We start from the raw sequence: 12,244 nt of genomic DNA, 5'->3' as shown, positions 1-12,244 counted from the left end.
GTATTTAATAGAATAAACATCTTGGTGTTGTTGTACAGGGACGTCTGGCAGAACACCGAGGTTAATGTGCAGATCTCACAGTGGAAGATTGTGTCAGTGAGAGTCCGGCAGAGCCGATGTGTCACATGACGGAGGAATAAAACGTCGTTGTTATGTAACAACATGTCGGCTGCGTTCGCCGGCACCTGATCGCACGATCCACCATCCGACAAGTCTGCGATACTCAGCACCGAGCTTCAAGGTAGACCTTTTCAAAATAAAACACACACAATGCCGTAGTGCTGTGGTGCCATGTAGAGTTCCCTGTCTCCTCTCGGTTCCTCTGCTTTCTCCCGCACACTTGACGCATCGTGCGTCGCTGCGTCGCCGGCAGAGGAGGCGTTTGCGCATCGCACCACCACCGCTGCTGCTGCTGCTCAGGAGGAACCGGCTGTCCTGCACTGAAAGCCGGGGACAGACAACCGTCACGCTCCCTTCATCGCCCCACTGTCCCCTCGGAGCCATCCCTGCAGCTCAAGCATTTCGCTTCTAGAGATTTTACTCAGCGGCGTCACGATGATCAAGAACGGACATCACCGCCACCAAGTGACCGCAGCTGCAGCGGCAGCACCCGGGAAAGACGCAGGGACCAACCCCGGAGCTGCAGCGTGCAGTCCCGAGAAGAGGAGGCGAAGAATTCGGGTGTGGTGCGATGGTTGGTGAGTGACTTGACGGATGACTGGTGGTGTGATGAAGATGCAACGACGTCTTCTCTGTCGTCTGCGTGGAGCCCTTGCGCTGCTCGGATGCACCGGGACAGGCCTGCAGCTCCTTCATTAGTAAACTTTAGATTCACGGTGATCTACCAGGAGGTGTTAGACAGGCCTGACAGATCCTTCAGCACAATGCGTTTTGAGTGGATCTTATCACTGGAGCATGCCTTCCTTCCTCAGTGGTCACTTATTACATAATAATATCCATCACAATAAATTTACTGGATGTGAATATTTGGTGCCGTAATTCATTATAACTCCCACTAACCATGATGAGAGTGACAATACGTATTCATATATTATTGTATTATATATTATTGTTATTATTATTATTATTATATATACTGACCTGTACTTTATGCAGGGTTTTAATTAAGGTACAGGTCAGCACCTATTCTTTTCCATGTTCGACCACTTCACAAAATGAACACACTCAGGAAACAATTTTGTGAAACAACACACAAATATTCAATTCCCACACATACGTTCTCCCCAAAATCTCACAGTGACCGGACCTCTGTCTGCCTCATAACTTACAATCGCGTGATCTCAAGAAATTCCTCTGATTTAAATGGTGGTGTTACGGTATCAAAAATAGTATGATTGATAAAGACTTCATTACTTCAGGCACAACAAAAAAGTGCTTCAGTAATGTTTAATGCCCTCTAGGCAGAGACAAGTGACACTTAAGTATTTGTAATGTGTGCCGCCGTGTCCATTTTCAATAATATCTCGGAACTCTGCTGCATTTCAATCCTTAGAGAAGACGAACACTATCAAACAGATCAGTAAACGATTCCACACTGTCATCTATGAAACGTAAAACATGAATTTGAATAAAAGTTTCCATAGAGAAGTTTAATTGTGATACGTTTTCTGTGCAACCTCCTACATTGCTTTCGTCCTTTTTGCCTTGATAGAAGTTGCAGAAACACATTGCAAACTTGGTTGCATTCTCCATTGTGCCCATTTTCTCTGCAACACCTAATATGTTACACATTTACCTCCACAAAATCCCACTGTACGCTTTAACGTCCAGTCGCCATTAAGCACAATGCAATCTGTCTCTTCTGTTTACTAGGATGGTAAACACAGTGACACGTCTACAACTCTTATCTTCTCTCAGATTGATGTAAGGTGGGGAAGAGTTAGTACAGTTATGAGACACGCAGGTGATAGAATCATGTGAACACACCTGTGGGAAGGGCAGGGTCAAAACAAGCACAGGTCCTCAGGTCAAATGTAAAACAATAAATGTGTTGAAGATGGTCAAAATGCTACAAGCACATTCATGTATGATATTACTTTTTAGATAATAATAACTATAATGGCACCAAATAGAGTACAAGTCTCTTAAATCCAATCAAGCTGCACCAATTTTCCCACACTCATACCGGTTCCCTAAACATGCCAACCTTTTTTCAGTTAGATCCGTGAGTTATACCGTAGGAAATCTGCAGACATTTTAAAGAAAGGGATTTTTAAATCAATCCATGAATCAACATCTTGGTCCAGATCGGCACCAAAGTGTAGCAGCTGGTTTCCTGGCCCGGGTTCCACCCTTCCACTAGGTTTCAAGAAAATTGCTCCTGTCGATTTTTCTTGCTAACAGACAAAGAGCAGTGAAAACGTCCTTGTAATAATATGAGTCTCCGCAGGACAAATATGTGCTGAGTTGTGCTTGTTGCGCCTGGTATTCAAAAACCTTTTAACTCTTACAACTAAGGATGGCTCAGAAAATAGCCTTGTCATTGATGGGTAAGCCAGATGAAGACACTTAACAGGTTTAACACACTGGTCTGGGTGGAGTCACACTTTGTTTTTAGAGTGATTGGTGGCATTAAAATGTTCTACAGTGTCGTCGCAGATACATTATACTGTGATATTTCCCTCACATGGCTCTTTCAGTCCTCTCTCAACCTCAGCTTCCCTGAAACGTATCAGATTCACAGAATTTCATCCGAGTTACTAGATACTACAAATATCCTAATATTAACATACAATGTTTTCCAGTTAATCCTGATTAAGGGAGAGTTCCCCTAAAAATGATAGTTCACACACTATCTACTCACCACTTTGCCGATGGAGGGGTGGGTGAAGTGTTGGAGTCCATTAAACACTTTGATCCCTTGGATGAAACCACAGGAGCCCTATTGAGGTATTTTGTGTGTTTTTTTGTTTGTTTATTTACGTTTGAAGAATCGGTCACCCTCAACTTCAACTATATTGGATTTGGCTGCAACGCCGTTTAACCAACCCTGAGACTCCAAAAGTGTTATGTGGACTCAAAATCTTCACCCACCCCTCCATTGGCAGAGTGGTGAGTAGATAATGAGTGCATTTTTAATTTTGGTTGAACCATCTCTTTAATATGTTGGCATACAGGAGGTTCTGATTTTAACTCAGGCATTGACACATCTCTTGGGTGGACCTTTGCACCACAATGAATGTGGATGGAATTTTGTTTGTCATGCTCGTGGTAGTGGCACATGACACATGACACATGACACATCAACAACAGCCACAGACCTCGCTGTGAACTGTTTCTCGAGGCAGAAAGACAATAATGAAACCTGTCGATTAAGCATTAAGTCTTTGGCTTTTCAACTAAAACCCTGCTGAAAATGAAATTTATCCCTTAAACGTATTGAGTTGGTAACGGAAATGTCTGCAGTAGATCTGAGTGAATCGTGGTAACAGAGAAGAGCTGCAACTATTAATTGAGTTGCTGATGAAATGAATATTAAAAAATGGTCTTTGTCATTTTTCAAGCAGAATCTTCAATGGTTCCAGTTTTCCAAATGTGTGCATTTAATATTTTAAATGAAGGCAACAGGAATGAATTTTGGACTTTTGTTGTCATTGGCATTATTTTTCTGTTAATTGAAAATCCCTAAAATTAACCCTTTAAGATGCCGGCTGGCCTCCCCTGGTGGAAACACAGAGCGTTTGTGGCTTCATGGTGCAGCGGCAAAATGAATGTTTTGAATTTTTGTGAAGTGGACAGGATTAGAGAGGCTTTCTCTTGGAGAATTCCTGCCATGTAGGTGGGGCTGCCCATCCACGGTTTGATGGCAAGTTGCCGAATATTTGGGATGCCGGAATATTAACCGCTGGGGTGAGCACCCAAAGCAGGCCAATGGCAACAGCGCCCATGTCATTAACCTCTCTAACCCCTCCAGCCCACACCTGCTGGATGACTGCTGCAGTGCCCGTCACTGAGCACATTGTTCCCTGAAGCCCTGATGGTCATCGCCACGCTCTTACTGACATCCATGCACCGTCAGCAGTATGAGAGGAAAATTCCAAGGAAAGCGCAGCCGACCTCATCTGCTGGGATTTGACCCTGCCCCTTCCCCTTCCGCACAGAGGAGCTCTGTGTTCTTATTTGTCGCCCTGGAATGAGACGACAGGGGCTAAAGATCAGCTGTAAGAGAAGCATCATCAAGTGTATGGTCAAAGTCCAGGTCCACTGTGGATCTGCTGAGGTGGTGTGTCATCCCAGTGGCCCTAATACTCCATCGTCAGAAATAAAATCTTCTCCCTGTGTACACGTCACGTCTGCCCGGTTTTTGTTCTTGAGAAGCGTATAGGTGTTGTTTGGGTGTCCACTAACAGGCTGAACTGCATTAATATTTCATCCCCCCCAATCGTGGTCACTGCCAAGATCCACCCAGCAGCTGGAAAATACAACAGGACTATACAGTGACATGTCGGGGCATCTGGCTCGAATAACACCCCAGAAGAAGCCTCCGTCCTGGTGTTATCCAACTCTGTCTGGGTCTCACAGTTTTCTCCTCTTTTCATTCATCTCAAAAATACCGAGTCGCCCCGGTCCAGCCCCTGTAAAGTGACAATGCAACAAGGCACAGCTGCTGTTTGTCAGTGGAATCTCCCGGGGCTGGAAACAACACGGGATTCTGTTACTGTTGTGGCCCTGCACAAACTGTAGAGTTGGCAGCTCTCATCCGTTTCTTATTATCGATTTTAGAGGATGCTATTCAAAGTGTTGTATAGCTTTTTTACTCCCGGGAGGGCTGATGTGTAATCGAATGCAGTAAAGATGACGCAGCTGCCAAATGTATGGGCTTTGGTTCCTGCTTGAACATCGATTAATCATTAAGTCGACATTATGACTTTCTAGGTTCATTGTTTATTCAGTATTTCTGTTGGTTATTGTCCTAATAACTCAAACACATCATGGAGTATAGAGAACGGTTCCCCGCCAAGGCCCAAGCCGCTTTTTCACCCACTCAGATATCAGGTAGCTAAATATCCGTGAATTATTCCTTAGGGAAAATGTTAAAAAACACGCATCTCATAATGACAAGGAGAGTGGGGATATGTTTTTCCTGGATCTGCCCCCTGATCTGGATCCACACCAAAATGTAATGGGCATCCTTCCACTAAATTTCATGTTAATATGCTCGGTTGTTTTTGTGTAATCTCGCTTACAAAGGAAAAAATACCAACATAAAAAACAATGAAAAAACTGGTATGTCTCTCAGTAGAGCACATACATCTGCCAAGGCCCAACAGTCTTATCAGTGGTGGCTTTGGCTCAGGGGGGAGAGCGGGACGTCCCCTCATTCCCAATGCCGAAGTGTCTTTAAGGACAAGATACTCAACCCCAAATCGCCCCTGACGGCTGCACATAGCCAAACTGTGGGAATGGGTGAATGGCAAAAACGTACTACTGAACTCGAAGTGGTCGTCAATTGAATCTGGAAATACAGACCATTTATCATAATTCTAAATGAAAGTGAAAATTTACTTCCATCAGTCAGAACACACAAGCTTCTGTTTATTATATGCCGGCTGTATGTCAATATCATGTTGAAAGTGTAAAGAAAAGAACGATCATCAGCCCTCGGTCGCACAGTGACAGTGATGGAAGGCTAATGCCCGTCGGTTCTCTATTACTCTGCTAGATTACCATGTTACAATCTCAGTCTCCGATCTCTGCTAATCTAATTATCCACAGATGCTAGCAGTGGCCCGGTCAGGGAGAAGCGCGAGGGAGGAGCTCACTGCCGCTTTCACTCTACTTTTGATATGATCATATGTGTGTCACACTGGTGGGTTGTTATATCAGTGACACTGTAAATACACAAGTATCACACTGAAGATTTGCATGTTTTTTAGCTCATGGAGTAAATAGCGCATAATTTCCTTCATTTTACCTTCTTTGATCAACATTTCATATGTTACCTCCAGGTGGGAAAACTCTTCCTTGTTAGGTGGAGATGATGAAGAGTGGCCGCCATGTCTAGCTTTGAGAATAGTGTTCATTAAAACGTCACACAACTCTTCTCCGGTGCACCAGACTTTATTCACCACATATTCTCCAGTATCGTGATATGAGGTGTTTTTCTTTTGATGAAAGCAAACCTTGTTACTGTCATGCAAGAAATTCACATGATGCTTTATCCTATTTTTTTTTTTTTTTTGATTTTCTGCTAGATAACATTTTTAATTAAATGTGTGATTAATTATGATCTTTCTTCTTGTGTCCCCCCCCCCCCCCCCCCCCTACACCAGCTATGACATGGTGCATTATGGCCACTCCAATCAGCTTCGGCAGGCCAAGGCCATGGGAGATTACCTCATCGTGGGAGTTCACACAGACAGTAAGGAAGAAGAATCCTTACAGCATAATCATTGTCACTATCATACCTACACCTTCAAAGCAACTTGGCTACTTTGTTAAGTCTATCTCATCTCTACCTGACATTTCGCCAAGTTCTGATCTTTCTCTCGCCTTTACCTGGGGAGCCATGGCACCTGTCGCCTCTGGATATTCTCCTCAGTTCCATCATTACCAGCCAGGCACCAGCTGAGTCCTATACACACATGAGAGGTTGTTGTGTCTCGCCCTCCTGCGGCACACCTGCAGCCTTCTGACATTTTGATAACCCAGAATTATTCCCCCGGTCATGTTCAGCGCAGATACCAGCAACGAGGGCGATGACGCACTCTATTTTTTCTAAAAGTGCATTTCAGAGATTTCTGTCTCTCTGTCTGTTTTTGATTTTCCAGGTGAGATCGCAAAGCACAAGGGTCCGCCAGTCTTCACCCAGGCAGAAAGATACAAGATGGTGCGGGCCATTAAATGGGTGGATGAGGTCGTGCAAGGAGCGCCTTACGTCACCACCCTCGAGACCCTCGACAAGTACAACTGTGACTTCTGTGTGCACGGAGGTACAGAGCGCCGCTACATGATGCCTTCACTTAGACACGCTAATTTATTGGTGTTCACAAACGGCGCCGATCCAGCTCCAAATGCGAGGCTGGATCGCTGACTTTGGAGCAGATATTGATCATTGATTTATGCTAGTGGTGTCTCACAGATAATGTGTAATTTCAGATGATATAACTCTAACAGTGGATGGTAAGGATACGTATGAAGAGGTGAAGAAGTCAGGACGCTACAGGTGAGCCCTCCTTTTGCAAATATGCACCAGATACTTGGTGCACTACAGACTATGGCACTGAGCAGAGCGCATACCCCCCGCCAAGGCCCAATTGCCCTTTAGATTCAATCAAACTGCACGAAATGTCACACAGTCATCGATATTATTTTCCTATATGTGCCTATTTTTTTTTGTTTTATCAAAATTCATGAATTAGTATCTAGGTTAAATGTCACAAATCACACAATGATAAAAAAAAATGTGATAAAAAATGTAATCCTGGTTCCCCCTGTGATCCGGATCCGCACCGAACTTGAATTGTTTCTTGCCTGACACATACCGCATCCTTCCAGCAAGAAATCTGCTCAGAACTTCATAATTTAATCTTGCTCACAAACCAACAGGGGTGAAAACACCATGTCCTTAGGGGAGGTGATAACAACAGTCGGGACGGGATGTTGTGTGCGTGTTTCATTAGTCGCTACACTGTGTGTTATGTCCTCTCAGGGAGTGTAAGAGAACCCAGGGAGTTTCCACTACAGATCTGGTCGGCAGGATGCTGCTGATGACCAAAGCACACCACAGCAACATTGTGAGTGCAGCTTTATTGCCTCTCTGGGATTTTATCCCACAGCACAAGTCTAATTCTACCCTGTGTTCTCTTTAGGATAGTTCAGACTATCAGCAGCACACGGACAACTTTGGAAAGGTAGGTACCAAACATATTTCAAACTTATTATTATTATTATTATATTATTATTATTATTTCACTTTGTCAATATCAAATCCTCAGCTTACTACCGAACAACATCTTTTGTTATTGAATTAAAGTTGCCATGTGGGCAGGAGGTCAACTATTACCACACAACGGTTCACTGCGGAGCCACAACAATCAAGTAGTGGGCCCTTGCCAGTAAACAGTGAATGGCCAATCTGTTCCTGCATGGGGAAAGTAGCTTAAAGTCACCAAGCTGTGGTTTTTAATGGTTGTGAAATTCATAGCTGGTCTCTTCACATCTGAGCATTTGAGATTTCAGGAAGAGTAATGCTGTGAGTTTGGCGAGGGCTGAATAATGCACTGGGGATTTATTTGTGAGACTGCATTTAAGTTAAGCCACTGCCCAAATGTGACTATTACTACTCACACCACTAGGTGGCAATGACGCACAAAACTTATTCTAGTTTGAACTGCTCAGCACTATGCCGTGATGATATATACCAGAGTTTATGGGTGTTACTGCTGTACTCATATGTACTGTGTATGCTTGTTTCTGGATTACGGGGGTCGCATGCTCAGAGGGGCCACAGTCCCTGGACGGGGGTGTCTCAGTTCCTGCAGACGTCCCAGAAGATCATCCAGTTTGCCTCAGGCCAGGAGCCTCAGCCTGGGGACACCATCATCTATGTGGCCGGAGCCTTTGACCTCTTCCGTATCTTTTTAATGAGCAGCCCTGAAAAACAACAACTTTTAAATACAATTTATCTTCCAATGTATTTAGCTTTATCTTGTGAATTGTTCTGAAATAATTTGCCATCGCCCTTGACCGGTCTCCCTGTCAGACATTGGCCACGTAGATTGTCTTGAAGCTGTGCATAAGCTGGCAGAGAAGCCCTACATCATAGTGGGGTTGCACTTCGATCAGGTGAGCGTCTGCCTATTTTTTATCAGACTTTCGCTGCCCCCCAGTGTCCAGTATTGGCGTTTTCTATACATTTCGATTGCTCATATTTTTTCCAGGAGGTGAACCGTTACAAAGGGAAAAACTACCCCATCATGAATGTCCACGAGAGAACGCTGAGCGTCCTGGCTTGTCGAGTGAGTCCGTGCTCACTCTCCATCAACACAAGGCACTGCACACACTTTATATATTTTACACATAAATACAATTCATTAATTATGTGTGCTTTTTTGTTTTCACAGTATGTGTCAGAGGTGGTGATTGGTGCACCCTTTGCAGTCACAAAAGATTTGCTGGAACATTTCAAGGTATATTTAACGTTCTCACGTAGATTATAAAGTTTTCCTTTAGGTGGTAAAAAGACTTTAACATGGCTCTGTGTCCATAGGTGGATCTCGTTTGCCACGGAAAGACAGAAATATACCCTGACAAAGATGGATCTGACCCTTATGCTGTAAGAACATAAACACTGCCACGTCATATGGACTGTTTTGAAAATGTTAAATAATCAATATTGATGGTGCATCGGATTTTTGGGAAAATATGTTTCTTATCTTCCTCCCCAGGAGCCCAGGAGGATAGGAATCCTGCGCACGGTCGACAGTGGGAACATCCTCACTACAGATGCCATCGTGCAGAGGATAATCAAAAACAGGTATAATATCTACTGGGCAAAACTATTGGTTTTGAAGTTAAAACCATAGACTGTAAATAAAGATGGACGATGTGTCTCCATTTCCTCCCACTATCCAGAAACAAACGGCGCCATCTTGTGCATTTAGTGGCAGAGTCTGCTCAGTAGCGTTTGGGGGATGGAGCCCCGGTAGCAAAGTCCTGTTGATACACGCTCTCAACCTATCAAATAATATATAATACTTAATAACTCAATAAAACCAAACTTACTGGAGAAATGAGCACTTGAATAAACATCAGTGTGATAAACCTGAAATAACAGAAAACATTTTTGAGATGGCATGTGCTTTTGTTGGTCTGTGTCCCACCATTAACATGGAGGAGGTGGGATTTCCGCCTGGACTGCCTTCATGTTGTCCGTCTTCATATACAGCTTATTCATGCTTTGTTGTGATTCAGGTTGCTGTTTGAAGCGAGGAACCAGAAGAAGGAGGCCAAAGAAATCGCTGTGATCCAGGCCATGAAGCGGAAAGAGGAGGAGAAGACCAAAGAAAGTGCCCAGGCTGTGGTGTAGGGGAGCCCCCCCCCCCCCACCCCCTTAAAAAAAGGCATAGACATATTAAGTGTCACTACAACCCTGACAAGTTCAACGAATCTGTTATAAATTCCAAACCCGACCGGGGCTCAGAGCAGCAGCCTGTTTGAGGCTGGAGTGGCTGCTGTCTGGGCTCATCAGGTATACCATGTGTGTTTGTGTATATTAATATCACTTCATATGCAACTAAATGTTCACGTCAGTCAGTCACACACAGAATTATGGAACTGCTGAAGTTTGGACAATACAAAGAAACGTTAGAAAAAGGAAGATATCACCATGTCTTCAAGTGTCTATTCTATGTTTCGGGTGGAAATTTTAAACTCATGTACCGGTTATATTTTTTGATTTAAAAAAAGAAGGCATATTATACTATGTATTTTGGCGTCTTGAAAGCAAGTGCAGGGTTCTGGGATGCTGGTCAGGCATTGAGCTATAGCAAGAAGGAGAGATTTCACTCGTTGGTTCCAAACAACGGGCTCAGGCCCAAAACTGATTTATCGTTGTATATACTGTATGTACTGTACGTATGTATTATAAAGTGATTGCAGGTGGTCTGGAGGATGATGAAACCACTAAAGCATCAGAAAGTGAGAGGGTCGAGGAATCTCTTCTGGGAACTCATGTATATAACAGACCCGGCTCCAGACTGCACTGGTCTCTCATAAACCACATGAAATGGTTGAATTTAGTTTGAAGAGCAGGTTTGTAACAAAAAAAAAAAGCACAGTGTTGAGACCTGCACGCCTTGCCTTTTGAGTGCACCTGTTATTTCTCTTTTCTTTTCTTTTTTTAAACCAACACTTTATTCTAATATAGAAAAAGGTACAGTCTGATTTTAACCTTTAGATTTAATTACAGAACTATGACGTAAAATAAACCACTTCCTGTCACTTCTGGAGCCCTGAACAACTCATCCTGTCTCTATATCAAACAGGATTAAATAATATATTTTTTTGTAGATGTATATTTTACTCACCTCCTCCTCATTAACCGATGTATAGATTCACATTGTTTAAAAAAGCAAAGTCATATATCTGTGTGTCAAGTTGGAATGTAATTCAATGTCAGCTATAATAAATGTTATTGACAACTCCCAGTTTACAAATATATCTGATGGTACTACAGTATATTTTTATTGATGGTAATAAGAATTTAATCTGAAGAGCTGTTTATCGTCTTGCTTCCACTAAAAGAGAGAATGTCTATTAGGACTGTTATATACTAGACTGGTACCCAGCAAAGTTCTGTGAGCTTATTTATACCACAGCAAAGGTTAATGGGATATGTACGGGGAATGTGTTTAAACTGGAAGCATGACGTCTCCTGACTGTAAGTGACACAGACCTTTATGTGCATGTGCAGATGATTAAACAACTCACGTGTAATTTATTGACAAATTCACACAGTATGTGGTCATGCCTTGCTTTCAGACATAGTGCAACTGGGTATTGTGGGAAAATACGCTAAAAGTGTGTGTATAACGAGAAGTGATGGACCACCTAGAGGGGATGCGAGTGTTGCTCCTGCTGTATATCCGAGAAATAAAGTGGCCGCATTCCAAGTAAAGAAACATCTCCTCCTCCTTATTCACGGAGCGGTCTGGACGGCTGGTTACCGGCCAGACAGCGAGCCAAGATAACCAGTGACAGGGACACATGTAAAACAATACATTAACGTCACACCATCATCCTCGAACCCCGGGGACGCACCGGAGGTAGAAGCGCTGCGAAAAGTGGTCCGCCTCCTTTCCTCGCCCATCTTTAATACTTAGGTTGTTCGCACCAGCAGCGTAGTGCCGGGAAGAAACGGGAAGCACCGAGGCCACACACACACACACATAATCTCCTTTGGGGGGGTGGCGTTTACAGGCTTGCATAGGTCAGTCACCTGTGAAGACCAGCATCATTTACCCCTGAACCAGCGTGGAGAAATGATGATGATGATTAAAAATTAAATATAAAATTAAATATGTATATCTTTTAATTAAATTAAAAAAAAAAAAAAATGCGTGCGCACATCCTGCGCAGAAGCCTACTGCGCAGGATAGGCATTGCGCACATTCTGCCCAGAAGCCCATTGCGCACATCCTGCGCGCAGTTTTTTTTTTTTTTTTTTTTCTTCTTATTTTTTTCCTGTTTTTATATTAAATTAATTTAAATTTACATAGCG

At 43.3% G+C, this 12,244-nt stretch overlaps 1 protein-coding gene across 2 annotated transcripts; it reads left to right on the top strand.

The window, feature by feature from the left end:
* The first annotated feature begins 282 nt into the window (after positions 1 to 282).
* Positions 283 to 11,167, top strand: LOC133970388 (ethanolamine-phosphate cytidylyltransferase-like). Of its 2 annotated transcripts, none has more exons than XM_062407187.1 (13): positions 283 to 698; positions 6,294 to 6,382; positions 6,792 to 6,953; positions 7,120 to 7,186; positions 7,673 to 7,757; positions 7,833 to 7,874; positions 8,463 to 8,595; positions 8,726 to 8,808; positions 8,904 to 8,981; positions 9,087 to 9,152; positions 9,233 to 9,298; positions 9,411 to 9,499; positions 9,937 to 11,167. In XM_062407187.1, exons 1-13 carry the CDS (start codon positions 556 to 558, stop codon positions 10,049 to 10,051), a joined length of 1,218 nt encoding a protein of 405 aa, XP_062263171.1. In that variant the 5' UTR covers positions 283 to 555; the 3' UTR covers positions 10,052 to 11,167. The 2 variants fall into 2 exon arrangements, with proteins under 2 accessions (XP_062263171.1, XP_062263170.1); XM_062407186.1 differs by having other exon boundaries at positions 284 to 698; positions 7,833 to 7,875; positions 8,449 to 8,595.
* Positions 11,168 to 12,244: the final 1,077 nt, after the last annotated feature.

Source organism: Platichthys flesus, chromosome 16 (genome assembly GCF_949316205.1).
Source record: "Platichthys flesus chromosome 16, fPlaFle2.1, whole genome shotgun sequence".
Lineage (NCBI taxonomy): Eukaryota > Metazoa > Chordata > Actinopteri > Pleuronectiformes > Pleuronectidae > Platichthys > Platichthys flesus.
This window is presented reverse-complemented; position numbering and strand designations above follow the sequence as displayed.